We start from the raw sequence: 23,787 nt of genomic DNA, 5'->3' as shown, positions 1-23,787 counted from the left end.
GTGGATGTATGCTTACGCAGGTACGGAGTAAGTACTTGCTTGTACTTAGTTCATCAGCAGGTACCGTTAATGGCCCACACTCGAACTGGAGGTACCTGCTTGTACCCATCAACACGGTGACAGCATCTTGCAACAGCGAGCAACGCCATCCACGGCGCGCCTTCCATCGGACCATGACTAAATAATATGTTGCCTCCCAGTAGAGACGGCTTCCCCTTTCCATATCACAAGAAACCTCTCCATCTTCGACCACGGGCATAGCTGTTTCGAGACGCCCTTCGCCTTCACAACTTAAGGCTCCGTGCCGAGCACTCGCCATTTGTGAATGTTGCCGTCGCCAGTCACACGACGCGCCACAGTTACCACGCCCACGGCGCAACTCACAACTCACAACTCACGGCTCGACAGACGAGGACCAGCGGCCGCTTCGAGCCATTCCAATCGCCGCTCGCCTCGACGGCGGTGACAGATCATCCCCGTCATGTCTCGTCGCTCGCGCCGTCGCGGCTCCGACACGCCCGGACTCGCGCCCAACGATTCCCTGCCTGTCGATGGTTCTTGGCGCATAGTCGAGGGGGAGAATGAAAGCTTCGACACCACCATTCTCCCTAATTCCATGCTTCCCATCGACGGTGATGCCGACGACGTCCTCGTACCCCTCTCCAGCGGACAGCCCTCCTCCGGCTTCCCCTCTCAGCTCTCTGCGTCGTCGCAGGCCAGCGCCTCGTTCGCTGCCGCGTCACAGGACAGCATTCGCGACTTCGTCAAGCACCAGGACGACGATCAGGTCATCCTACGGGAACCCTTCCGCCCGAGCATGACCGTGTCGCGCAGTAGCGGTGTCTCGTATCGCACCCCCGAGCCGCAGTTTCGCATGCCCATGCTGGACGTCGATGGCGGAGGGAGTAGCGGCAGTGCGAGGACTGTGAGGCCGTCCGCCCTGGGGATAAGCCATGGTGGCGAAAATGGGGGCTCGCTGCGCCGGCAAAGAAAGCCGTTGCCACAAAGTCCGTCCAAGAGCAGGATACGGCGAAGGAAGAGGTCCTCCCTCGACGACGGCAATGCCGAAACCGAACACGGTTTCAAAGACGACTTGCTCGCCACTCTCCGCGCCATCCCGAGACAGCTCCTCACCTTTCTTCCAACCACCCTGCTCACGCTTCTCCTCTGGATCGGCGAGGTAATCTGCATATCTCTCCACTACGCCAAGTATCCCCTGGGCGCCCTCCTCGCCGCGTACCTCGTCCTTGGCAGCCTCATCATCGTGCAGAATATGGCCACACGCTCCATATATGCTGCCGTCTCCCCCGTCTGCCGCATACCCGGCATTTCGCTCCTGTCACTGCCCTTCTGCCCTGCGAACACAGTATCCTTTCTCAACGGAACCGTCGCAGATGGCGGCCGCCGCAACGTCGAGTTCGACGACCTCATGGGCGTTCAATCCAAGTTCGAGCAGGTCCTCGAGAGGAGCGTCGATGGCGTATCCCTCCCCTTTGAAATGAAGCGCTCTGAGACGGCCGTCCGTGATCTCAGGAGTCTGGTCAGACACAGCGACATCCAGTCCAAGCACGAGCTGGTTCTCGAGTTTGACGGGTACATCGACAGCGCCCGCCGTGCCGCCTCGGATTTGCAAAAGTTCAACACACACGTCGGATCCGCAGTCGACACCGTCATCAGCATAAATCGCTGGACCTCGCGTTACATCGACTCCCTCTCCCCCGAGTCCCTCGAGGGCCCCCCTTCTGCTCTATCGGAGTGGTCCTCTTAGGTCTTTTATCCATTCCAGCCGGCCGAGGAGCCGTTCAGCGAGCGTGCCATCCTCGACAAGTACATCGAGCATACGGCACTCGTGTCCGACCGCATCACCGCCCTCATTCTTGAAGCGCAGCATATCCTACGCCTTCTCACCAAAGCAGAGGACCATCTGAGCCTCATCTACGACATCTCCTCCCGCTCTTCGTCGGCCATCTCGAGCCGACGCGGCGAGATTCTCTGGACGATGTGGACTCTCATCGGTGCAAACTCAAAGCGCCTCCACAGCCTCGCCCAGCAACTAGACCTCCTGCGACAAGTAGAAAAACAGCGCAGCACCGCCGTCGAGCAGGTCAGTGCTCTGATCCTCGAGCTTGAGGGCATCCAAGCCGGGTTGGGAGATCTGCGCGAAAGCGTCGCCGAACCGCAACTCGTCGGGATGGCAGGCGTCGCACATATCCCGTTGAGTGTGCACATCGAAACGATTGACAGGGGTGTCGAGCGGTTACAGCATGCAAGGGCCAGGCTCCGTATTGCCGAGGACGAGCGTGTACGGGATGCCGTGGCAAGGGGCGGGCTGAAGGATGGCGAGGAACGGCTGCTTGATGCAAGGCGACCGTGACCGTGGTTGATCGGCCCGAAGTTTGTCAACCCACTCCCACATCGCACTTGAGGTGCAATGCCGTCTGTTAGGTTTTCAGTGTCACCATGCATGATAGTTTTCTTCTCCGGCGAGGGTGTTCCTCACCTACGGACAGCTGCAGACATATAATGTAGAAGTATATACGGATATGTACCACTCGGTGGGTCGAAGTCCCGAGCGACCTTGGTTGTTCTGCTTGAAGGTGAACACGGTAGCGACCCGTTTGCATGCGTTTCTCCAGCACAGCAGAAACCTCGTGAAGTATTTCCCACGATATGGCATGTACGCTCACTCCATGTCGCTCCAGAGCACTTAATGCGGCTCGGAAAGTATGGTAGTCTCCGCCCTTCCACGACTTCTCAACCGTTCCTCAAACATTTAGCCGGAGCATGGATGCTAAACCGAAGAACGACCAAATCCAGCTACAGAGCCTCCGTGCCGTAGCCGTTCATTTCGGCCTCGGTCATGTTCCTTCGGACCTGTAGAACAAAAAGACCCGTCAAAATCCAACCATTTTCGGTGACCGTCGACGAAAACGGGTGCTGTTCGAGACCAAGTGGCCAAACAACACAACAGGAGGATCCGACTGGGATACATTTCCATCCTGTTGCATTACAAAATCAAATCAACGCCACCCAAACGCCATGCCCGATATTTTTTTCTCATAGCGTCCAAGTACCCACAAGACGTGCCTGGCCAGACAACCAAAACGCCATTGCCATGCTTCGCGAGGTAATGACATGCCGCAATAAAGGAGACAGTTAGAAGCCGGGGAACGCTTTCGAGATTGCCCGGCGCCCTGGATGCAGCGAAGCATGTCAGCATCCACACTCAACAACGAACGGCAGATGGGGAGGTAGGGCTCACATTTTGGACGCTGATGATCCGGGTCGTCGAATGGCGCATTTTTGGCCGCAATCTCTCGCATACGCTCCCTGGCAAACGACGAGGGGCTCGACCGGCCGACCTCGGCATTGGATTCTTTCGGTTGCTCCATCTCGTGGTGGGTCGACAATAGCCGCAGGGCCCTTGGTCGAGAACTTCGCGGCCTCGACGAACCTGTGGAAAGGGGCACCTGTGAAGAGTCTGGACGATCTGCTGTCGGCTCGGCCGCTTCCGAAGCAGCCGACAGCGTCGTCCCTTCAACGGGCGCCTTCGCATCCGTCTCCAATGGGCCGTCGGACGTATTGCACGCAGTGGGCAGAGGTGTCATGGCAAAGTTGGATGCGGATTTGGCACCGGCACCGTGGCCCGAGGGGCTGAAGAGACGATTCCTCCACAGCTTCAGCTTCGTCTCGCCCGATTCCAGTGACGACGCCTCCAAGTCGACACGTTCTCTTAACCTTCGTATCGCGCGTTCGCGACGGACCATCCCGTTGGTGATCCTCGGACTGTAGCCTCGGGGAAGCATACATTGCTTGCACATGGGGCAGAGGGAACTGTTTTGCGTCAAGAACTCATCGATGCAGGCCGGGTGGAAGATGTGGCCGCACGGAAGCTCTCTGATTATGGTGACTCGGTGCTCGAAGGTGGCAAGGCAAATTTGACAGTCCGGCTGGTGATTCGTCGCCGTGGTGTCGCCCATGGATCGTTTGTTGCGCATGCGCCGGAGGCTCCGAGAGCTACCGAGGAGAGTGGGGTCGGAGGACGTGTTGGACGCTTTCCGATCCGATCGACGGCTTTTTCGTCTGCTCGTCGTCGGGGCAGGTTTGGCAGCGGCCGAGTCGGGAGTCGGCGGGTCATTCGTATGGTCGGGGTCGGCGTTGTAGGTGAAGAGGGGAAGGCTTTTGAGATGGGAAGCCGGGACGGTCAATCTCTTGATTCCCATGGCTTCGAGGTCCACCTCGCCCGTCTGGACACGGCGTTTCAGGGATTCTCGGTTTCGCCTCTGGACAAAATGCATGGTGAGGGAGACGGCGGTGATGATGGAGAGCAAGGCGGCGATGACGATGAGCACAAAGGCCCAGACGGCGGGCATGTTCGTCTGGTTCTCCAGCGTCAGGTCGGTCCAGACTCGCACGTAATCGTTGGGGTTCGATCCGTAAAGCTGGCTGATTTCCTGGCCGTGGGGGACTTGGTTGACGTTGCCCGAGTAGAGGCTAAGCTGGGTGACGATCTTCTGGCCTTCGAGGCCCGGGATGGCGAATATGGGGAAATGATTCTTCTTCCTCCAAGCGCCGCCATCGTCGAGGTTCCAGACGGGGGAGTCGACTTCTTGGGGTTTGTTCGTCGAGTTGTTCGGCTTGTAGAAGATGAAGGCGCGGATGGAACCGTGGCTCGCGGATTTGAGGTAGGCCAGGGTGCAGTTGATGCTGAACCAGGGGGCGATGGCGACGACGTTGAAGTTGGTCGGCGGAAGGTTGCTGCGGCGGGTGACGTTTTGGGGGATGAATTCGTACTGCTCCCGATCGCAGTCGGCAACGCTCGTGACCTGGGGCACGAAGAGGAGGCCTCCGAAGCTTCCGCTCAACTTTTCGGCATTGTTGTTCGTCAAGGTCGTGAGGTTCGTCGAGATGCGAGCTTTGTATCCTAGTGGACTCTGCCACGGAGCGGCGGTCAGCGGTCTTGGTTGGTGGCGAGGGGGGATCGATCGGTCGGCCGTACATTCAAGGCGCTGATGTTTCGCACGAGAGTCGAGGGAACCGTGTTGACGCCCGCCCACGCGGGGTTGCTGAACATGAGCCTGAAGAAAGAGAGGCGAGGTCAGCAGCGAGGGGGCAAAGGGAGCAACGCGGGAGAATGGCGGCGATTCGACAGCCTTTTCAGCGTCGCGCTCGGCATCGCCGGATTCGCCGGGAAGCGTGGTGGCGACGACGCTTGGCCGGCCAGCAGAAACGGAGGAGGAAGTCGGAGCGGGATGGGGAGCGACATACACGCCATTTCGAATTTCGGTGAGCGCTGCAAACCATTGTCAGCATCCGACGTTTCCCGGGTCGCGGTCAACGACGGCGCAGGCTCTCGCGAGACCGGCAGGCAGGCGATGACCGCGTGAGCGAGGCCGAGGATGCTCGAGCAGGAAAACTTACACATTTTTTCACGTCATGTTCCGTCATTGGGGAGACGGGAATGGCATCGCAGACGTCCGTGGCGGGGGGGGGGGGGGGGGAGGGGCCAAAGGGAGGAAATGGTCGAGCGGTCGAGGCGAGGACGGCAGCGATGGAGCGACGGTGATGTGGCGGAGAGGGAGGAGGGACTGGGAGCGCAGCTCAGCGTCGTTGCACCACCACCCTCCCAGGCGTCGGACGTGCTCCTCGTACAGTGCATACAGGCAGTGCCAGCGAGTATTGCTAGAGCTGAGCTGGGCCTAGCTGGAGCCGGCTAGGAGGCGGCCAAGCGTTGATTGGCGGCCGCTTCGGCGGGGTGGGTTCGGGCCAGCGGTTGCAGAAGGGGACGTGGCAGAGCAGCTGCGGAGCGTTCGTACCGGGTACCTAGCTGTACAACTACTTACGTACTTGCTGGCACATGACGAGTACCCGACCTGTACATGGACGCAGGCAAGGTAGATGGGCAAAGGCGCACACAGGCACATGTAGATGCGTGTACACACTCGTACTTGTGTGTGTACATGTTCATGCCCCGAGATGGATAGTCCGTACTCCGTACTCGCCAGTACCTGACTTGGTGGGTGCAAATCAGCAGATGGCTCATCCGCGTACTTACGCTGTGCTCCGTAGAACCAGCGAGCACCAGTCCCATCATCCGTATGACGGAAGGGAGACTTGTCTGAGGGGCATTTCAAGGACGGACATTGCGCATCCGAACTGGAACCCGGGGGTCGATGAGGGTGGAGCAACGACCAAGACGCCCAAAGGCCACGGCGCCGACGCCATGTCGTCTGCGAATGCCTGGAGGGACCTGTCGGTCGGACGACGGATGGGCAGGAAACCTCGGGGAGCATGAGAGAGACGATGGTCGGACGGGCCAGCGAACACACGCACGAGCGGTGGTGTTGGGAACAGAAGGGCACCTGTTCCTTGCTGGTCGGCGGCCGGCACAGACGAACGAAAGGAGAAGGTCGTCAATGTCAGCGGGCGGAGAGAGGGTTATCCAGCCACTAACCCGCCCGTTGCGGTAGGCGCTTACAGGTACAAGTCACAGGAGGTAGGGGTAACGGCATCCAATTGTCTACTTGGGCTGCCCATGCGAGCTGAGCAAGTACTTGCGTGCATGTGTGTCGGTCTACAATCACTCCGTACTCGGTGCTGCACATGCAAGATGGTCCAGCCTGCAGGACTACAGTTGTTGGTTTACCGTACGGACACGCAGCTGTCAATTTCATTCTCGCACAAAAAAGTCGCATAAGCTCGGTACCTACTTCCCTTGACGAACGCCCGATGTATGTGCACGATGCGAAGGTGACCGACTTCGACCGTGCATGTTTGCGCATTCTCGGATTCGATTTGCAGACTCGGGTTGGGAGGCAGTGAACGACGGCGAGGCTGGCACCTCATTACCAGGTGTCGCATCCAAGAGGCGACGGCCGAGGTACTTGACTGCAGGCCGCAGGTAGGAACAGTGCATGGTTTGCCGTCTTGGTCACCCCCTCGAGCCCTGCCACGGATGATGCTGCCTCTGCCTTCCTCCAGGGCAATACAGTGTAAGCATACGGAGCGAGCATCGATGCCTTGCGCCTGTGCTGCAGGGTAGTACTTAGGTACCTGGGAAGCCTGCTGTGATACTGTACTTGCTTCAATAGTTGCGAGCAAGAACAAGCACTTGGGTACCTGTACTTGCTGCATACTTTTTGCGTAAGCAATTAAGTCCTGGTGCCTGGAGGAGGTACGGAGTGTGTGGGGCTCGAACCTCAGTGCAGTACGGAGTACATGTGCAAGCACTTACAGTACAGTAGGTGCACAAGTACTCGAAGTTTGTTAATAGTACAGTGCAGTTATACTGTAAGTGTCTCTCTAAGTACATGTATTCTTGCAAGGACAGTTCACGCTCGAGCGGAGTGGGACAAACGCCGGTGGTCCATGACGTACTAGACAGAGTCTGCACCAGACGGAGACCTAAGTACTCCATAAACGTAGTGTCAATACAACTACAAGTACTTGCACGTGTGCATACTTGAGTACAGTACTAATCTAAGTAAGCGTCAACTCAGGCTCATATAATGGATGGGTAGGTCTAAGGCATTTGACGGACGGGGCACCAAGTGCGCCTAGCAAGCTTGCAATCATGTAATACGGAGTACAGTGGGCGTAAGACCATGTATTGCATGTGCGAGTTATAGTGTACGGGGTACTCCGTACTCGTAGCTGGCTACCTAAGTACCTACCTGTTTCAGGACACAAGCACGGAGCGCTCGTATGAGGTATCGTATGAGCTTGGTTCACGTTGTAACATGGACATGTACTGTAGCAAAACAGGCATCAAGCTGCGTACCTCGCCTCTGCTTGGGGATCCCTGCATGCTTTAGTAGTTGGCATCTAGCAGATGCCTCAGCACCCCCCTTACTGTACACTTGCATCCGCCGCACGGTCATCATCCTCCCGCCTCGGTGCCAGGACAAAAAGGCATGTACTGCTCCGTACCGATGCATTTAATACCATAGACCTAAGGTACTGGACACCCTACGAATACCTTAGTACTTATACAAGTAAGGTCTGAGCAGGCGGAAAGTTCCCCGGAACATTCGTCATCGGTTAGAACACCCGGCAGCCACAGGGTACAGCACGTCAACGCCAAGCCACTGCTGCCAAATTTAGGTATTGGTACGGAGCATAGAGTACTAGGTATGTACCTAGCAGTGTTGTAGGTACTGTATTTGAAAGTACCTAGTAAGTAGGTGCAGGTGTAAGTACGTACTAGGTATACTCAGGTAAGGACTACATACTGTAGGTGCAGACCTGGCCGGTTGCACGTACCCCTACCCCTGCTGCTGAACAGGACCCATGCGCCTGGAGCGGCATTGGGCCTGTGTCTACAAGTACGAGATGCTGCCCCTGCCGCTGGCGAAGGCCGATAGAGCGCACTGAATCTGGATTGAGCACACCAACTTATTTAAGTACAGCAGTTTGCATATCACGTGCTAATAATTCCTAGAAGCACTCCGTACATACTGTACGGAGTGATTGATCCTTTCAGTGAGTGAATGCACTTGTTCTTCATGGAACACGCCATCTACTTGCTGTTACTGTAGTTGTAAATACATAGTATTGAGCAACGCCTATATTCGGAGTGCGAAAATACAAGCACGCACATGCTAATGCAAGCACTTATGCATGTACATGAACAGCGTGCAATGCAGTTCTTGCCCTCGGATGCTACATGCTTGCACTTGGCCTCCGTTGCGATGCACCGTTACCGACCGAAAAGTCGACAGTACCCAAGAAAGCCGAGCCCCTGGCGATCGACTCGGCATCCGGCCGCACAGCATGCCAAGTGCCCGATGAAAAGCTTGTCTCGAGCATTTCCCCTTTGGGCCTTCCAGCACTAGACCTGTGAAGACCAGGAACCGCCCTGGCCCGGAGGGAGGCTGAGACCTGAGGAGAAGCAAGGCGGCGAAACCGACCCTGCCAGTCATGCACGGATGGATGTACATGCAAGTATCGCGCCCCAAAAGCACGTATGCTGTAAGTACTGTAATAGCTAAGAGTACTTACTGTACAAGTACGGTAGGTGTATAGGGTAGGTCAACTTGAACAAGGGCAGCCAACCGAAGATATGGGTACTAATACTGTATTTACAGCATTTGTTGGTATTAAATAATACCACTCCTACGGAGTACAGTACTCCGTACACGTAAGTACATGGACAGTACAACTAAGTACGAGTACTTAATGCTCCCATAGAAGTAGGTTCCGTTGTATCGGCTGGTAGGTATCTAAACACGCTGGCACCCAGCGGTACATTCCTACCTACAACTATCCGCGCATACCCGTTTTGTGACAAAACTAAGTACAGTAGGGTGCTCCTCGGTGGTGCGCTTGCGGTCTTGCCGACGTTCCCGCTACGTAAGTAGATGTTGGTACTCTCGCCGTAAGAGCCCTTGCACCAGTACGCTCGAGCACGTGTGGGCGAACATGGATGTGGCATTGATTTCTTCCATTTGTCGTCCAGTCATCGACGCACCAGACCAGGCCGAGGGCCCCCAAACTCGGACATCATCCGGGCGGGGTCGCGAAGGCCTTCAAAGTCCACGAGCCTGAGTACGGATACAACTTCTCTAAGCACACCGTCATGCACTAAAGCGTGCGCCAAAGTGTACAAGGTAGGCCCATCCATGTACTTGTTATATACCACTCACCACGTATGGAATGGCATCGTCAACATGCATGACGTCGGATAGGACTGCGAATGCGAGTAATGCCGAAGCAACAAGTGGTACTCCGTACCCATACATGCATATAGCTGCAAGTACGGTACGGAGGACTTGCTTGCGAGCTCATAGGCGGACCGCTTCGGAGCTCGGTGGGAAAGTCGCCGACACCACAACCGCAGCAGGCCATTTGGTGGGCCTGTCGTGGAAGCAAAAGGGCATCCTTGCCATGCCGCCGCCATTGGCAATGCAGCCGGCGGCAGATACGTTCGATAACAAGCTACGGTATATTCGCAATCAAAGGAGCTCGGACAGGACACACACCTACTGCTAGGCGCGTCTCCGAGCCCAAACATCATCCGTCTTGCTTGGCCTCGCGCTCCTGGCACTGCCATTCACGGCTCGAGCAATTTTCGCCTCCGACCCCGGCTCATTCATTTCTTCGCTCAACACCGTCACCTCCTCATGATACATGCGGCTCGTCTCCACGACCGCTTCATTCGAGCGCCGACCGCCTGCTTTCGCCGCGACTCCAAGGGTGCGCCAGCCCGTGGTTAGTAGCCGCCGCCGCCGTAGCCGCCGCCGTAGCCTCCGCCTTGCTCACGCCGACGGTACTCCTGCTGGCTGCTCTCATCGTCGTCATCTCGCCGGCCAGAGTAGTCGCTGCGCTCCTCCCGACGTCCGTAGCCGCCTTCGTCTTGGCGCTCGTGGCCGCCGCCGTAGTCATCATCGCGACGGCCGCTATCCCGGCCACTTCCACCGTAGCTCGTCTCCTCCCGTCGCCCGTTGCCGCCACCGTAGCCGCTGCCGTAGTCATCGTCGCGACGGCCGCTGTCCCGACCACCTCCGCCGTAGCTCGTCTCCTCCCGTCGCCCGTTGCCTCCGCCGTAGCCGCTGCCGTAGTCATCGTCGCGACGGCCGCTGTCCCGACCGCCTCCGCCGTAGCTCGTCTCCTCCCGTCGCCCGTTGCCGCCGCCGTAGCCGCCGCTCTCGTGGCGACGTCCCTGACCCCCACCGTAGCTGTCTTCGTCCTGGCGGCCGTAGTCGCTGCCGTGGTGGCCGCCGCCGTGGCGTTCGGAGCGGCGGTCCCCGTAGCTACCCTCGTCCGAGTCTCGATACTCGCTGCGTTCGTTCCGCTGCTCGTGCCGGCCTCCGTGCGTCGGCCGATTGTCCGTTCTCTCGTCGTGGCCGTAGCCGGTCGTCTGCCTTCCGCCCTGCGACTCCCCTTGCTCGTACCGTGAGGGCCGTTCATCGCTGCGGCCGGCCGGCCGGTACGTCTCCGTTTGCTCAGACTGGCCGTATCGGCTTCCGTGACCGCCGTACCCTGTCTCAGTCTTGCCGTAGGAGCTGCCGCCGTATCCTTGTCCGCTCGTCTGCTTCTCCGAATCGTCCTTGCCGAAGGCGCCTCCGAGGATGGAGCCCGCGGCGCTGAGGAAGCCGCCCAGGCCACCTTCCTTCTGCTCCTCCTCCTCCTTCCGCGTCGACGGCAGCTTGTACCCGGTGTTCTGCTCCACCAGCCCGGAGATGGCGCCGCTGGCACCCTGGAAGATGGCATCCGCCGCGGCTCCCGCAATCTTCGTCTCGAGAGTCTCCGGTTCGCCGTACAGCTTGCGCATGTGCAGCTTGCCCGAGCATCCGTGTCCGTGGCCGGTGTCGTGAACACCCTCCTTGTGGTTCTCACCCCTCTGGACGCCTTCGCGGCAGAGCTTGCGGCGGTATTCCTCCCTCTGGCCGTCGCCCATCTCGTTCCACCAACCTTGGACCTGCTCGAAAATCATCCGGCGAGCCTCGGCAACCCCGTCCTGTCCCATCTCCCTCTGCGCGGGGTGGTGCAGCACGCCGTCGACGATGCGGTTCAAGACCCGGTCGACGTCGGTGCCCTCGTCGTCGATGGCGTCCATGAGCTGGGGGACAACCCAGTGCAGCATCCTCGCCGCCGTTCTTCCGGCGATTTCGTTCAGGATCTGTCGTTCGTTAGCTTGCAAGGCCTGTCAAAAGGGCAGAGTTCGGCAGAGGTGAACCCTACGTTGGAGAAGTGGTCCTTGGAAAGCATCGAGTGGGTAGGGTCGTCGCAGCGGTCGTTCTCGAAAACGTTGTGCTGCTCCTGCTCGCTGCTCTGCACAATCTCGTCGGATCCCACCCGTAGCTCGTTTCGAATCTGGTGGATGAGGGGGACGACGAATGGTGCAATGACGGAGAAGACAAACTTCGAGAGCTGCTCCTCGAGCTGCTCGATGATCTTGGGGAGCACAGGGATCTTTTCAACCGCCTCCGTGATGCTCTTCATGATCTCGTCATGAAACTGAATGACCGGCATGACCTGCTGATGCATGTTGCGAACGTAGACGGTAAACTCCTCCTGGTCTCTGGGGGAGACGGCCGTGTTCTGCATCTGGGCGGCGCTCGCGTTTGACTGGATCTCGTCGATCTTGGCACCCTGGTTCTTGTCGCCAAAGAGTCCGTCGGGAAGATTGTTCAGCAGGTCCCGAAGCATGCTCGTGTCGGCACTCTTGGCCTCCTGCAGGGCGCCCTCGAGCTCGTCGACCTCGTTCTGGGTCATCTTGTCCGACACTAAACCGGCATTAGGTCAGTCCGTTCGCAGGTCATCTTGGTGTCTGTCTTTTTGTGCGAACCTTCACCGACGACCGAGTGCAGAAAGTCCACACCACCAAAGGTGCCGGTAATGATGGGATAAACGTCTCCGCGAGCACCGTTGAGCTGCATGCGGGCGTCTCGTCCCACGTGGGGGAACACATCGCGCTCGCCCATTTCGATCAAGGCGAGTTCGGTGTAGTTGCTGTGGGCGAAAAAGTCTAGCAACAGTCCGTCAGCATCAAGCCGTGCGCTCGGCACATGGTGGTTGTTACCCTCGAGACAGTGGAGGCCGGTGCCCATTAGACGGAGCGACTCGTAGAGGTCCTCCTTGTTTTCGCGGTTCTTGTATCGACGTCCGAACTCGATGCAGCCGGCGAACAGCTTCTTCACATGCTTCGACGACGTCATGATACCAGCACGGTCGTTTGCTATGTAATTCTTCATGCCCGTCTCGGGGTCGATGGCAAGCTCCCGCTGCTCGTCGATCGGGCCCCGCAAGCGTCGGTCGTACTGCCGAGCGTCCTGGTTGTCGGCGTAGTTCTTGGGGTTGTCGATGTGGTCCTCGGGGCGGTAGCAGCCGAGCCGGTCGGCCGTGATTTCAAACTCTCCAGAACCGTATCCAAAGGTAAGGAAGCCGAGGACGCTCAGGAGAAGCCTGATGGCCTCGGCCGAAACAGATTTGACGGTGCCTACGTCGATGGCCTGGGAATAGTCTCGCAGCCAATTTCCAAAGTAAACGCGGGCGACCATGATCTTGGTGAATTTTTTGCCCTTCATGGCGCGGGCCATGGCCAAGGTGAGCAGGGCATCTTCGATGTCACCGTGCCGCCCTGTCATCGAGCCAGGTCAGCGTCATTCACACGGCAAAGGCTCACAAACTCGTGGACGCCCGCCATTTGAAGGCAACGCATACAGTTCTGGCCCTCGACCTTGGAGATGGAGGCGATGTTTCCTGCACCGAAAGCAGCAGCGGGGGCGGCGAGGCCGACAAGGATGATCAGCCCGAGGAGAAGGCCGGGGTTCCTAAAGTCGAGCATGATGACGAGTTCGCTCCTTCGAGGCGGGGCTACTTTATCGGCGATGCTCAGCGCTGGTGTGAAAAGGGGCGCGCGGTGGAGGATGGGGGGGAATGGTGTATTGCGCCTTCCAAGCACGACTTTTGAATGTTGATTGAGGAGGAATGGAAGAGAGGAGTGCTCGAAAAAGATATGCAGCAGTAAATACAGATTTCGGGAATGAAGCAGGAGGGGAGAGGGGCCGAGCAACCGATGAGGGGTAAGAAGGTGCAGGCAGGTATTGCTGCAGAGTGGAAGAAAATGCGCGAGGGCGGGGCCGACCAGATCCTTGTTTTCGTCTTCGTCACATCGGCCAAGTGATGTCACGCACGCAACGGCTCCCTCACCGGGGGCCCTGCATTGTTGTTGAGGTCCGCTACTGCAGCAACGGCGCGGAACTGCTCAGAGGCCGGCGCATCAACGGTCCCCGCCTCCAGCAGTCTGTAACCGATGGGCTCGCGTCTCACAGGTCGCCTGTGGTTGCGGAAACACAGCCTAGCGGGCACTGAAGCCAGGGACTACCCGGCACGTACAGTACTGTAGAGGGGCAAGCTTCCACCGATTCTGAGGTTGACAGGGGCTCGTTCTGAAACGGCTGGACAGAGGAACTGAAGGCTGGAGGAGAGGTAAGTACAAGCGCCAGTCGTCAGTGAATGGTGGGCGCCTGGCATATCAGGTTTAAACCACCACACCTACTACTTAGGTACTTACTTCGTATTACTTCTTACTTGTTCCCGCCTGGCAGTGCCCGGCACTGACTGGTTTTTCGTATCGTGCAAGTGAAAGAAATCAATACGTCAGTCAGCTATGGCATCAACAGCTACCCTTTTTGAATACGCCTACATGAATGCATTTGCATTTCCGTTTTCCCATCCCCTAGACAGCGTAGCATGAATATGCAATTGCAAATTTCGAGGCACGTCTCGTCTTGAAACTTGGCGCAGATTACTCCGTAATATGGTAAGCATCAACGGGCAGAGCTAGTCGGCACATCTGCATGCCTTCCATTTAGTACGCCCAAACCCGTTGGCGACTTTCGGCCGGATATTCACCGCCCGCGAGGCTCCAAGCTATACCAAAATTGATCGCCAATTCCAGGCACAGAGCCCGTTGAAAATTGCCATCTGGCTTGTGCCAAAGAGACCTAAATGAGGTGTCGTTGTCGCCAGTGTGGCTCGCTACCCTATAGGCAGCGAGCCAACGCCACTCTTGTTGATGACCTACTTAGGGTGGCACGGTCCTGCACAATGCACATTTGAGGTGCTAGGTGGACATGGTCATCGTTAGGGTCACACGGTCACCGGGGCGCGATCAATCGCTGCACCACTTCGACAGGATGGAGTGAACTTGTACGACGCGGGTGTGGGGAAACGCGACGGACAGGCGGCCGCATGGCAGTAATTTTGCCGCAGCTATGCCTGTTCTCCGTAGCGAGTGAGAGCTTGCATGCACGGTACAAGACCACCACGAGCACGATCAGTGTCGCTAACTCAGGTGTACTGTACAGTAGTTGGGCGTGATAGCATGTGCCGTCCTGGTTATTAGTGTAAATCGGGGACAGTTGGAGAGCAATTCTATGGCAGCGTGCCGACGGTACTCCAACATGACATGGACGCAAATTGGTGCCCGGTTCAGGGTACCCAGTGCATGTACTGCACAAGTAATATGCCTGGGGCGCTACGGAGTACTTGCACAGTAGAGGCGAACTGGTGGCATGGGCATGGATGATGGAGCGGCGGAGTGGTGAGCGCATCAGGGCAGTCGGCGGATGACTGTCCGCCAATGCGACCCGGACAACGAATCCATTGGGCGAAGAATACACCTACATGTAATCAAGTACTGTACTGTACCTAAAGTACATGCAGTACATGTACTTACTGTACATGTACGGAGTACTGTAGTACTCCGTACTGCTTGCTACACGTAATTACTTGTGCAGGCGTCCCGTTGGGGAGGTGTTGTCTCTTCCCCGTGATCAACAATAGCCAGCCGTGCTGATTTGTACACCAAGGCCGAAGGCGCTGGAACGATAACGTGCCCGGGGCTGTCCACTGGCCGCCATTGGGCGGACACCCAGCGCGACCATCCAATTCCGGCGGTCTGTCACTGGCAGTTGGCGCTTGATAGGCGTCCAAACAACACACACACCGCCATCGCCACGCGGCACCAGAATCTCCAGCACGACAAGGGCGCTTCGAACCCCTCCACAGCAGCCAGCGGCACAGGGGATTCTCGGCGAGCCGGCCGCGCAGTCGCAATTCAGCACGGAGCACTGCTTTTTATGACGCATCACCTTGCAGCTGAAGGAAAAGCAGAGAACGGCGGGCCTCGAGGTAAAGAAGGACAAAACCAATGGTTCCTACGGCGGCGCTTCGCATGGCCGGCCTAGTCGAGAGAGCACCTAGGTCGCCAGTACACGAGAGGTGGTGGGCGCTGAGGCAAGAGGAGAGCATGAGCGAGACACAGCTTACGCCGCGGCAAGCTGGCAGAGCGAGTCGAGGTGTGCACTAGCAAGGTCTGGTGTGGCTGCGAATTCGGCGCTGGAGGATGGTCGCGATGTCCTGATCAGCTAGCTGCGTTATTAGCGCACGGCGATTTGGGCCATGAGGAATCCCAGGCCTGCTGTTGCTGTTGACATTGGCCGCAACGGGGGGCCAGGTAACACGAGTGAGTGCGGTGGCGTACTAAGATGAATACATGGGTACCCAGCAAACCGCCCATCACTGGGAGTTAGGTCAGACAGAGCACCCTCCAGCAGTGTTGGCGGCGTACTCCGTACGGCACTCGAAACCGACTGAGAGCAAGGTTCCAATGGCTTAGTACTAGCTACTAGGTAGGCACCTAGTAGGTAGGAACTTGGGTGAAGGTTGGGGAGGCTCTGAGGAAACGCAGGAGGGTGTCAGGTATTGGTGATTAGCACACCAGCATTACCTAGGTGCCGCTATTACTACTACTAGCACCTAATACTTAGGTACTGAGGCACTATAAAAATTCTACTAGGTACTAGGCACCTAGCTGGTGGTACCGTAGCATGTGTTCGTACTCAGGTATTACGGAGTACCTTCAAAGACGCTGCCGTTACCCAAATCACCGTGCCGTAAGGAGTAGGGCCGCCTGAACGAATGGGTGGGTACGTGCAAGAAAGCAGCACATCAGCACCAATACGCAAGTACAGATAGGTACCATCTACTGTACTTGGTACCTGGCAATGCCTCGAGGTGTTGTACTTGACCCATCACCCGTCGTTGGTTCCCATCGTGTACCAGATACCTGCGGATAGTACCAACCTCAGCAGCAGGCACAGGTGCAGGTGGCAGGTACTAACTGCCCCCAACTACTCGTACTTTGTTTGGTACCTACCTAGTACCTACCCAGTACTTATCTCCAGTAAGTACACTTCTCTACGGGACTCAACAGTAATACGGAGTACACAAAGTACCTGCATCACTACACGTACCTACACTGTACAGTACACCTACCTACCTAGTACTTACCCACTGCAGGAATCATTAGTGCAGAATGCGCGCTGTGTGCTGGTCGAGTGCACCTACATAAGGTACATATGCCATGCAAGTATACCTTAGGTAGTATGGAGTACTCCAGACTCTGTCCAAGAAGACGTACTATTGTCGTTGCAGCCGGTGTCGACGGCGCCGCCATGATCGCCATTGCAGGCCCATATGCCTGGCTCCGTAGGCGTGGGAGCAGAAAATACGAGCCTGCTAGGCACGAAAGGTTCTGGACCCAGCTCAACAGACGCCGCCTGCCTGCCTGCCTAAAGTTCCCAGCGGATTGCCGCAGACGCCCCGGGATGGATTGCTGGAGTGCTGCAGCGAGGAGCGGCGACGCTCACGTTGGCGGTCCGGCAGCATCGAAGAAGAGGTGAGGGGAACGTTGCTCACAATCTCGGCGGCGGCGAGCGGGGTTCCAAAAGTGCCCTCCCCCTTGGCACCGTCAGCAGGGACTGCTTGGGTGGGTGCCTGGAGTGACCTGGAGCGACCTGGAGCAACTTGCAGCAGAGCAGTGTGGAAAAGGGGTGGGGTAGCTGCCCGTGTGCGTGCGTGTGTCGCTTCGCTCGCGAGAAGGTTCGTGGGAGCTAGGGGGGGGGGGGCAGAGCTGGGGCGGGGGGCGGGGAGCTGGGAGCTGGTGAGCGCGAGCTGGCCGAGTGCACCCACTTACCTACCCAGGTACTTGTACTTAATTTACCTGCTGGCCTTCCGTAGCCGCCAGACTTCTGTGCTGATTGCGTAGCGTGCCAGCGCTGGCAGCGAGGTACATAACCTGTGGAACCGCCCACCCACCTCCCCCCGAAGTTTTTTTGCTCCTGCATCGCCCAAACCTTCAGCACTGGTCCCGAAGCGCCCCCCCTCTGAATTCCCTCTGACCCTCCCCGCCCGTGTTGGCCATCGCCATCATCCCCCATTTCCCCAGTGGGCTCTGTCTGAGTATCCAGCACGCGCCGCTGAAGCCAACTGAAGTCGGCTCGCCATCAACCAGCAGCCTCAACACCAACCGTGCGCGTCCGCCGAGAGCAGAGTAACGTTCATTGTCGCCGCCACGCTCACTGCGCAACGGCCAAGGCAGCAGCAGTCACAACAGCCTTACTACTAGCACGCGCAGAGCAAACATCCGCCAGCATGCCTCGCCCTGCCAAGAAGGCAGACGCAAAAATGCCCATGATGGCTGCGCCGGCTCCTACCATGATCCCCCCTCCGACCGCGGGCATGATGACTGCTCCCCCCATGACACTCGGCGGTCTCGTGCCCGCCCCGACGCGCATTGTTGATCCTGAGAGCTTCCTGCGTGTGCGCGACTCGGTGAGTTTTTTATCTCCTTTATTTCCCCCCCTCTCATCCATCGTTTCCTCTGGAAGCCCAAGCTTGGAACGGACTTTGCCTTTCACTTGGATCGACTCTCGCCCCTCCTCCCCCGCCTCTTCCTCGCACACCTTTCACTGTTCTCCCCGAGGCGCGCTTTTCGCCGTAGATCTGCGGCACGACACAGGACACAGGTCGCGCGTCCCTTGTGCCACGACGGCACTGGCGCTGCCGTGCATTGTTTTGGGACTTGGTGGATGAGCGCTGCGACTTGCCGCCCGCCAGCCCAAGTGCGTCTGACAATGCATCGAGCGATGAATATTTCCCCACATGCCTTGCCTGTTGTCAGTCCGTCGTCGGTGAAAATCCTCGCGGCTGGACATGAGAGCGACACGCGCGCCCCTCACCCATCGTTTGTTTACAATCATGTTCGAGACTCCCACCCCTCGCCGTAGGCCCCGCCCTGGCCGCCTCGGGCTCCGCTGGAGCACAGGGCTCGTCGACGCGTGCGCTTATGCTGATGGTGAGGCGAGTGAGCTCGGGCTCGGCGGCGGAACCCGAGCTTCAGCAAGCTCTTCGAAGTCGAAGTAGTGCGCACGGGGAGGGAGTGCCCGCGGGGGGGAGGGGGAGGGGTACGGAGTACCTACCTACCTCGATTGCATCGGCAAATTCGCCCCGTTTGGGTTGGGGCATGACCCTGCTGCCCTGGCGGTGCCGACAGGGAACCCTCCAGAGGAACGTCGTCGGTCTCTCGGCCACGGTCGTCGCTCGTGCTTCTCCTGCTGCTCGCGCTTCGTTCACGAACTAACTGCATCTCCTCTCGCAGGCAGTTGGCCGCCTCCAGACCATCGCGGAGCTGCTGCGATCATTCACCGCCGACTATGTGCGCCAGACCAATCTGCTTCTCGGGGAACCCACCCCCGAGGGCGTTCCGAACGACCTGCTCAGCTCGTTCGAGAACGCGGCCGCTCAGCTCATGATGCCCATTTCCGAGCAGCTGCAACCGCCGGTGGAGGAGAAGAAGGAGCGCAAGAAGAGGACGCACGACCCCAACGCCCCCAAGCGGCCGCTGACGCCGTACTTCCTGTACATGCAACACGCCCGCTCCATCATCGCCAACGACCTCGGCGCCGAGGCTCCCAAGGGCGCCGTCCAGGCCGAGGGTCAGCGACGCTGGGCGCACATGAGCACCAACGAGAAGAAGGTGAGCCTGCCGCCTGGCCGCCTCGGCGGCGGAGGAGGGCCTCGACTCGATTTCGTGGCCGACGCTGACGCGAACTCTCTCAGGGCTGGAACGCCGCGTACCAGTACAACCTTCGTCTGTACAACGCCCGCGTGCACTCCTACAAGGCCGGCAACCCGCTGGCCAAGAACATGAACGACGACGAGGCGCTCAAGTATGCCGAGGACTTTCAGATCCCCATGCCCGAGATGAAGGACGTCCCCGCCGAGGTGCCGGCGAATGACCACGAGGCCATCGCCGAGCAGCTGCAGCAAGGCGTCGACGACGCCAAGACGCCCAAGAAGGCGGCCGGCGGCCGCAAGCGCAAGACGGCAACGCCCGCCGCCGCCGACGCCGGCATCGTCGAGCCCAAGGCAACGCCGGCCAGCCCTGCGAAGCGCCGGCGAACCTCGACCAAGGCGCCCGAGGAGAAGGAGGAGCCGAAGAAGTCGGGACGCAAGAAGACTAAGGGCACTTAACTCTCGCCTTCGTTTTCCCTCGCCTCGCCGCCACGCTTGGACGCCTGCCGCGGCGCGTGTGCTGAGACGCGAACCTTGCGGCCAACCGCTCGGCTCCCTGCCATGATGAGAAGGCCATGACCCATCTTTTGTTGTTGTTGGTGGCGAAGCCCTTTTCTTGCTTGCCACGCACCCGTCTTTTCTTGTCGTTCGGAAGCGAGGGGCGTCGAAGTTTTCCATTGTGGCTATTGTCTGTCCTATGTGTGACGCTCCCGTGCTTGATGACGGGTGACGCGGATGGAAAGAAAAGGGGACTGACGTGCTTGGTGCAGCGTCCACAGGGCCAAGGGGGCGAATTCTCCCCCCCCCCCAGCCAGCACTGGACGGAGGCAGACTGACTGTTCTCGTGTTCTGACCAGAGGAGAGATTCGTGTATTTGTTTCCTTCGTGGAGTCTTTCAGTTGACACGCTGTCACGATAGCAATGATTCCGGGATACATTCTTTTGTTGTCCCTGCTTCCATCGTCATTTGTCCCGGCCTTGCATCGTCAACTAAGTAGAGGCCTTGCTCAGCGGATCCCGTGCGGCGGAGACGGCAGACCCGCGAACCTGGGTCGGACCATATTTAGTGCTCGTACGTACACCCACTACCTTGCCTGGAAAGGCGCACTGGCGCGGTCGGTAGTTGTGTGGAATGCCCTGCAGTTAGCACACCTACAGTAAACTGCGCTGGAAGTCCCTTGTGGTGACTGAACCAGGCGACGACCCCAGCTTCTGCCATCAACTTTGTCACCAGCACTACCCAGGCACACAGTACCCCATCGCGCGGAGGGCTCCATGCTCGTAGAGTCCTTGATTTCGTGGCAGCTGGCACCCGTGAAACCTGCCACATACCCACGCAATGTATTGGTGCAGTACCTCGGGATGGGCAGTTGCTAATAGGTCTCTGGCGAGGTTTCTTGCCCACTATGAATCATCCCACGCCCGTTCTGAGCGCTCCAAGGGCGGCAGACAGCTAGCTGGACAAGGCACACCAAGCTCATGCTGGAAGTGCTGTTGCCAGTCCGCTGGACAGGTAGGGCATTAGGCGTAGTAGGTGGTGGTAGTACCTACTAGGTAAGTAAGTATTCATGTACATACATAGTACATACAGTATAGTGACCCGTAAAGTGCTCAATTGACCCCGCAAACGCCGCCTCGGCCCGCGAGTGTATCATGCATCGTACATCAAACCACATCCCGCCCGCAAACCGAACAGTTCTGCGCAGCGAGTGCATGGCGCCGGTCCACGCATCGTCTTCCGTCATCGTCCTCCTTCATCCTCCCGCATGGCCTCTCCACTGCTCATGCCTCGTCACTCCTCCTCCACCTCCTCGTCCCACTGTTCCTTCTCCTTGGTCATCAGCTCCGCCATGTCTGCCTTCTTGAAGATGGAGCTGTCCGGCTCCGACACCCTCGGCACCCTGTTGAGGCTCTCGTCGTCGAAGACGGATCCGATGGTGTCGATCCACCGCCGCCTCCGCTCCATGAGCGTCTTGGTGAGATCGCCGATGCCCGGTCGAGCCGTGCCGGATCCGTTGCCGACAAAGTGGCTGCCTCCTCCCGCGCCGCCGGGCCGCTTCGCCTTCTTGCTCTTGCCCATGGTCCGCGTCCGCTTGAGGTACGCCGCCTGCACCTGCGAGTCGAGGTCCTCGAGGATGGTCTGGTACTCCTGGTGGGCCATGCGCTCGCGAACCAGATCCGTCAGCCTCGACTTGCGCGCTCCGTTGACCAGCATCTGCTCCCGCAGCTGCTTCTGGAGATAGCGCAGGCGGCCGGCGACCTCGTCGTCGAAGTGGCCGTCGTAGTCTCCTTCGAATCCTTCGAGAGGGAGAAAGCCGATGTGGCGGAGCTCCTGCTTCAACCGCTCGTCCACCTGTCCGTAGTCGAGCTTCGGGTGCGTTGCCTTCTTCCAGGCCTCCGTCGACGACTCCGTCATGAACGTCGCCGGCGGCTGCTCCTTCGTCCTCTCGTCGCCGGCGGCGCTGGGTGCCTGCGGCTGCTCGTCGCCGTGGCCGTCGCCGCCGTTCATGACGACGTCGCCGCCCGCGATGCCGTTGGCGCTTGTTTTCTCGTCCGACATCTGCAAGCGATTCCCCGGCCGAAGCATCTGCAGCAGGCGCGATGCCAGCGGGCTGATGGACAGGCCGTCCGTCTCGCCCACGCTGTCCGTCATGGATTCGATGGTGCCCCGCGGCTGATTCGGCGGCAGTTTATCTCGTCCTTGCTGCGGCATTTCCGCCGCCGTCACGCCGTCCTCCTCGGCCCACACCTCGGTGTAGTGCCGCTTGCCGCGTTTCGGCATGATGAACGGTGTCACCCGGTCGCCCCGTTCTCGCAGGAAAGCGAGGTCCTCCTCCGAGAACATTCGAAAGTACGGATCGATGTAGGAGGAAAAGGTCGAAAAGTTGATTTGGCTGCTCGGCTTCGCCGTGCTGAAATCCTTGTCCGGCGGGTCGCCCGCGATCATGTCGGCGAGGTCGCTCTTGGGGTACACCGCCACCGAGTATATCCTCTTCTTCTCCTCGTCCGACATGTCGGCCTGAATTTCTTTAATCTCGTAGACGGTAGGGTCCGGAAAGGTGGACGGGTCCTCGCCAAAGGTCTGCGACTGCGGCATCTCGCGTCTCGGCGGCGCGCCTTCGTCCTCGGAACTTGACGACCCTTCCTCCTCCTCTTCTTTACTTTCGACCTTGGCCTTCTTGTCAACATCCATCGCCGAAGGGGACGCCGCTGCGATGGGCGACAATGATGAGCTGGCGGAGCCGTCACGTGAGTGCTTGCGCTTCGCCTCCCGAAGGGGAGACGATGCTATGCAGCGGGCCTTGTTAGCATCGGACTGAACGCACCATCCGGCAAAAGGCACGTCGTGCCTTGCAGCGGCGCCCTCGCCTCGAAAACGGTCAAGCAGGGCAGAGGACAACTGGGGCAGCAGCGCCGAGAGTGACGTACTATGATGACTCGCCTCGGCCGAAACCTGCGCCTCGGACCCCTTCTTCCTCTTGTGCTTCAGCTTCTTCCCCCCCGTCTCGCCTTCTGGCCGCATCTGATCGTCGTCGGGCCGTCTCTTGCGCTCATCGGCCAGGTGACGCATGCCGCGGTCGTAGAACGTCGACCGCTTCTCCATGATGCTGGTGAGGCTCTTGAGCTTCTCCAGCATGGCATCGACACTCCTGGAGTCGGGGACGGTAGCGTTTGACGCGCCTTGATCGACTAGATCCTCGTAGGTGAGGTTCTGGAATAGAATGACCCTAGTGTTGAGGTAATCTGGGTCATAGAACTCTTGCGGCGGCAAGCTTGACTGCGACTGCGCCGGGGCCGGGGCCGGCGTGGAGTTGCGGCTCGGCTTGGGCATGGCGGCGTTCTTCTTGCCAGTGCCCGTCTGGCTGGATGAGGGGGGTGCCATATTGGCGTGATGAAGCGCGCATCAGCGACTCATGAACGGTTGAAGCTTCAGAGCTGGAGGGAAGTAGTCATTCATCCGTGGATCGCGATGGCTCTTCCAACCAGGACTGCGATTGGTCCAAACTTTTGCGGGGAATAGCCGCAACGTAGCGGGCCGGCAAAACAAAGGTCCGGAGATGGAGGTGTACTGTACTTACAGGTTTGTACGGAGTATGACTATGTACGGAGTACTAATAATCAGTGCTGCGTACAAGTTCTTGCATGTACTTAAAAGTACATACGCCTACAACTACTCCAGTTCTGTACATGTATGTACCTGTGCAGAACATTTCACTTTAGGCTATTCCAGGTGCAGTATTGCTCCGTAATGTCGTTGCTTGCAGCAAATATTCTGTAATTAATAATACACCGTAAATGTACTTGGTCGTATTGTCCTGCACAACGGAGCACTTACAAAACCATGCAAACCAAAGTACTGTATACTTATCTACGACTGCACATGTACTGTGAATAATAGTGTGACAAGGCGCGAGTACGTCA

General features: G+C 58.4%; 5 protein-coding genes across 5 annotated transcripts; 2 read left to right on the top strand and 3 right to left on the bottom strand.

Moving 5' to 3' along the window:
• Positions 1–481: 481 nt before the first annotated feature.
• Positions 482–2,374, top strand: DCS_03762 (uncharacterized protein; the record flags this gene model as incomplete). The annotated part of the gene is made up of 2 exons (XM_040801075.1): positions 482–1,758; positions 1,807–2,374. The coding sequence occupies 2 exons, from the start codon at positions 482–484 to the stop codon at positions 2,372–2,374; spliced, it is 1,845 nt and encodes a 614-aa protein (XP_040656108.1).
• A 782-nt stretch (positions 2,375–3,156) lies between these two features.
• Positions 3,157–5,425, bottom strand: DCS_03761 (uncharacterized protein; the record flags this gene model as incomplete). Its single annotated transcript, XM_040801074.1, has 5 exons — positions 3,157–3,194; positions 3,263–4,934; positions 5,000–5,078; positions 5,269–5,293; positions 5,422–5,425. 5 exons carry the CDS (start codon positions 5,423–5,425, stop codon positions 3,157–3,159), a joined length of 1,818 nt encoding a protein of 605 aa, XP_040656107.1.
• Positions 5,426–10,210: 4,785 nt separating this feature from the next.
• On the bottom strand, positions 10,211–13,288 carry DCS_03760 (heterokaryon incompatibility protein Het-C; the record flags this gene model as incomplete). The annotated part of the gene is made up of 5 exons (XM_040801073.1): positions 10,211–11,620; positions 11,683–12,227; positions 12,290–12,469; positions 12,524–13,081; positions 13,165–13,288. 5 exons carry the CDS (start codon positions 13,286–13,288, stop codon positions 10,211–10,213), a joined length of 2,817 nt encoding a protein of 938 aa, XP_040656106.1.
• A 4,655-nt stretch (positions 13,289–17,943) lies between these two features.
• Positions 17,944–19,824, top strand: DCS_03759 (high mobility group protein; the record flags this gene model as incomplete). Its single annotated transcript, XM_040801072.1, has 3 exons — positions 17,944–18,123; positions 18,950–19,327; positions 19,411–19,824. 3 exons carry the CDS (start codon positions 17,944–17,946, stop codon positions 19,822–19,824), a joined length of 972 nt encoding a protein of 323 aa, XP_040656105.1.
• A 1,333-nt stretch (positions 19,825–21,157) lies between these two features.
• On the bottom strand, positions 21,158–23,248 carry DCS_03758 (transcriptional regulator Ngg1; the record flags this gene model as incomplete). The annotated part of the gene is made up of 1 exon (XM_040801071.1): positions 21,158–23,248. The coding sequence occupies one exon, from the start codon at positions 23,246–23,248 to the stop codon at positions 21,158–21,160; it is 2,091 nt and encodes a 696-aa protein (XP_040656104.1).
• Positions 23,249–23,787: the final 539 nt, after the last annotated feature.

This window comes from Drechmeria coniospora, chromosome 02, assembly GCF_001625195.1.
Source record: "Drechmeria coniospora strain ARSEF 6962 chromosome 02, whole genome shotgun sequence".
Lineage (NCBI taxonomy): Eukaryota > Fungi > Ascomycota > Sordariomycetes > Hypocreales > Ophiocordycipitaceae > Drechmeria > Drechmeria coniospora.
Note: the sequence above shows the minus strand (reverse complement) of the source record. Positions and strands in the feature narration are given on the sequence as shown.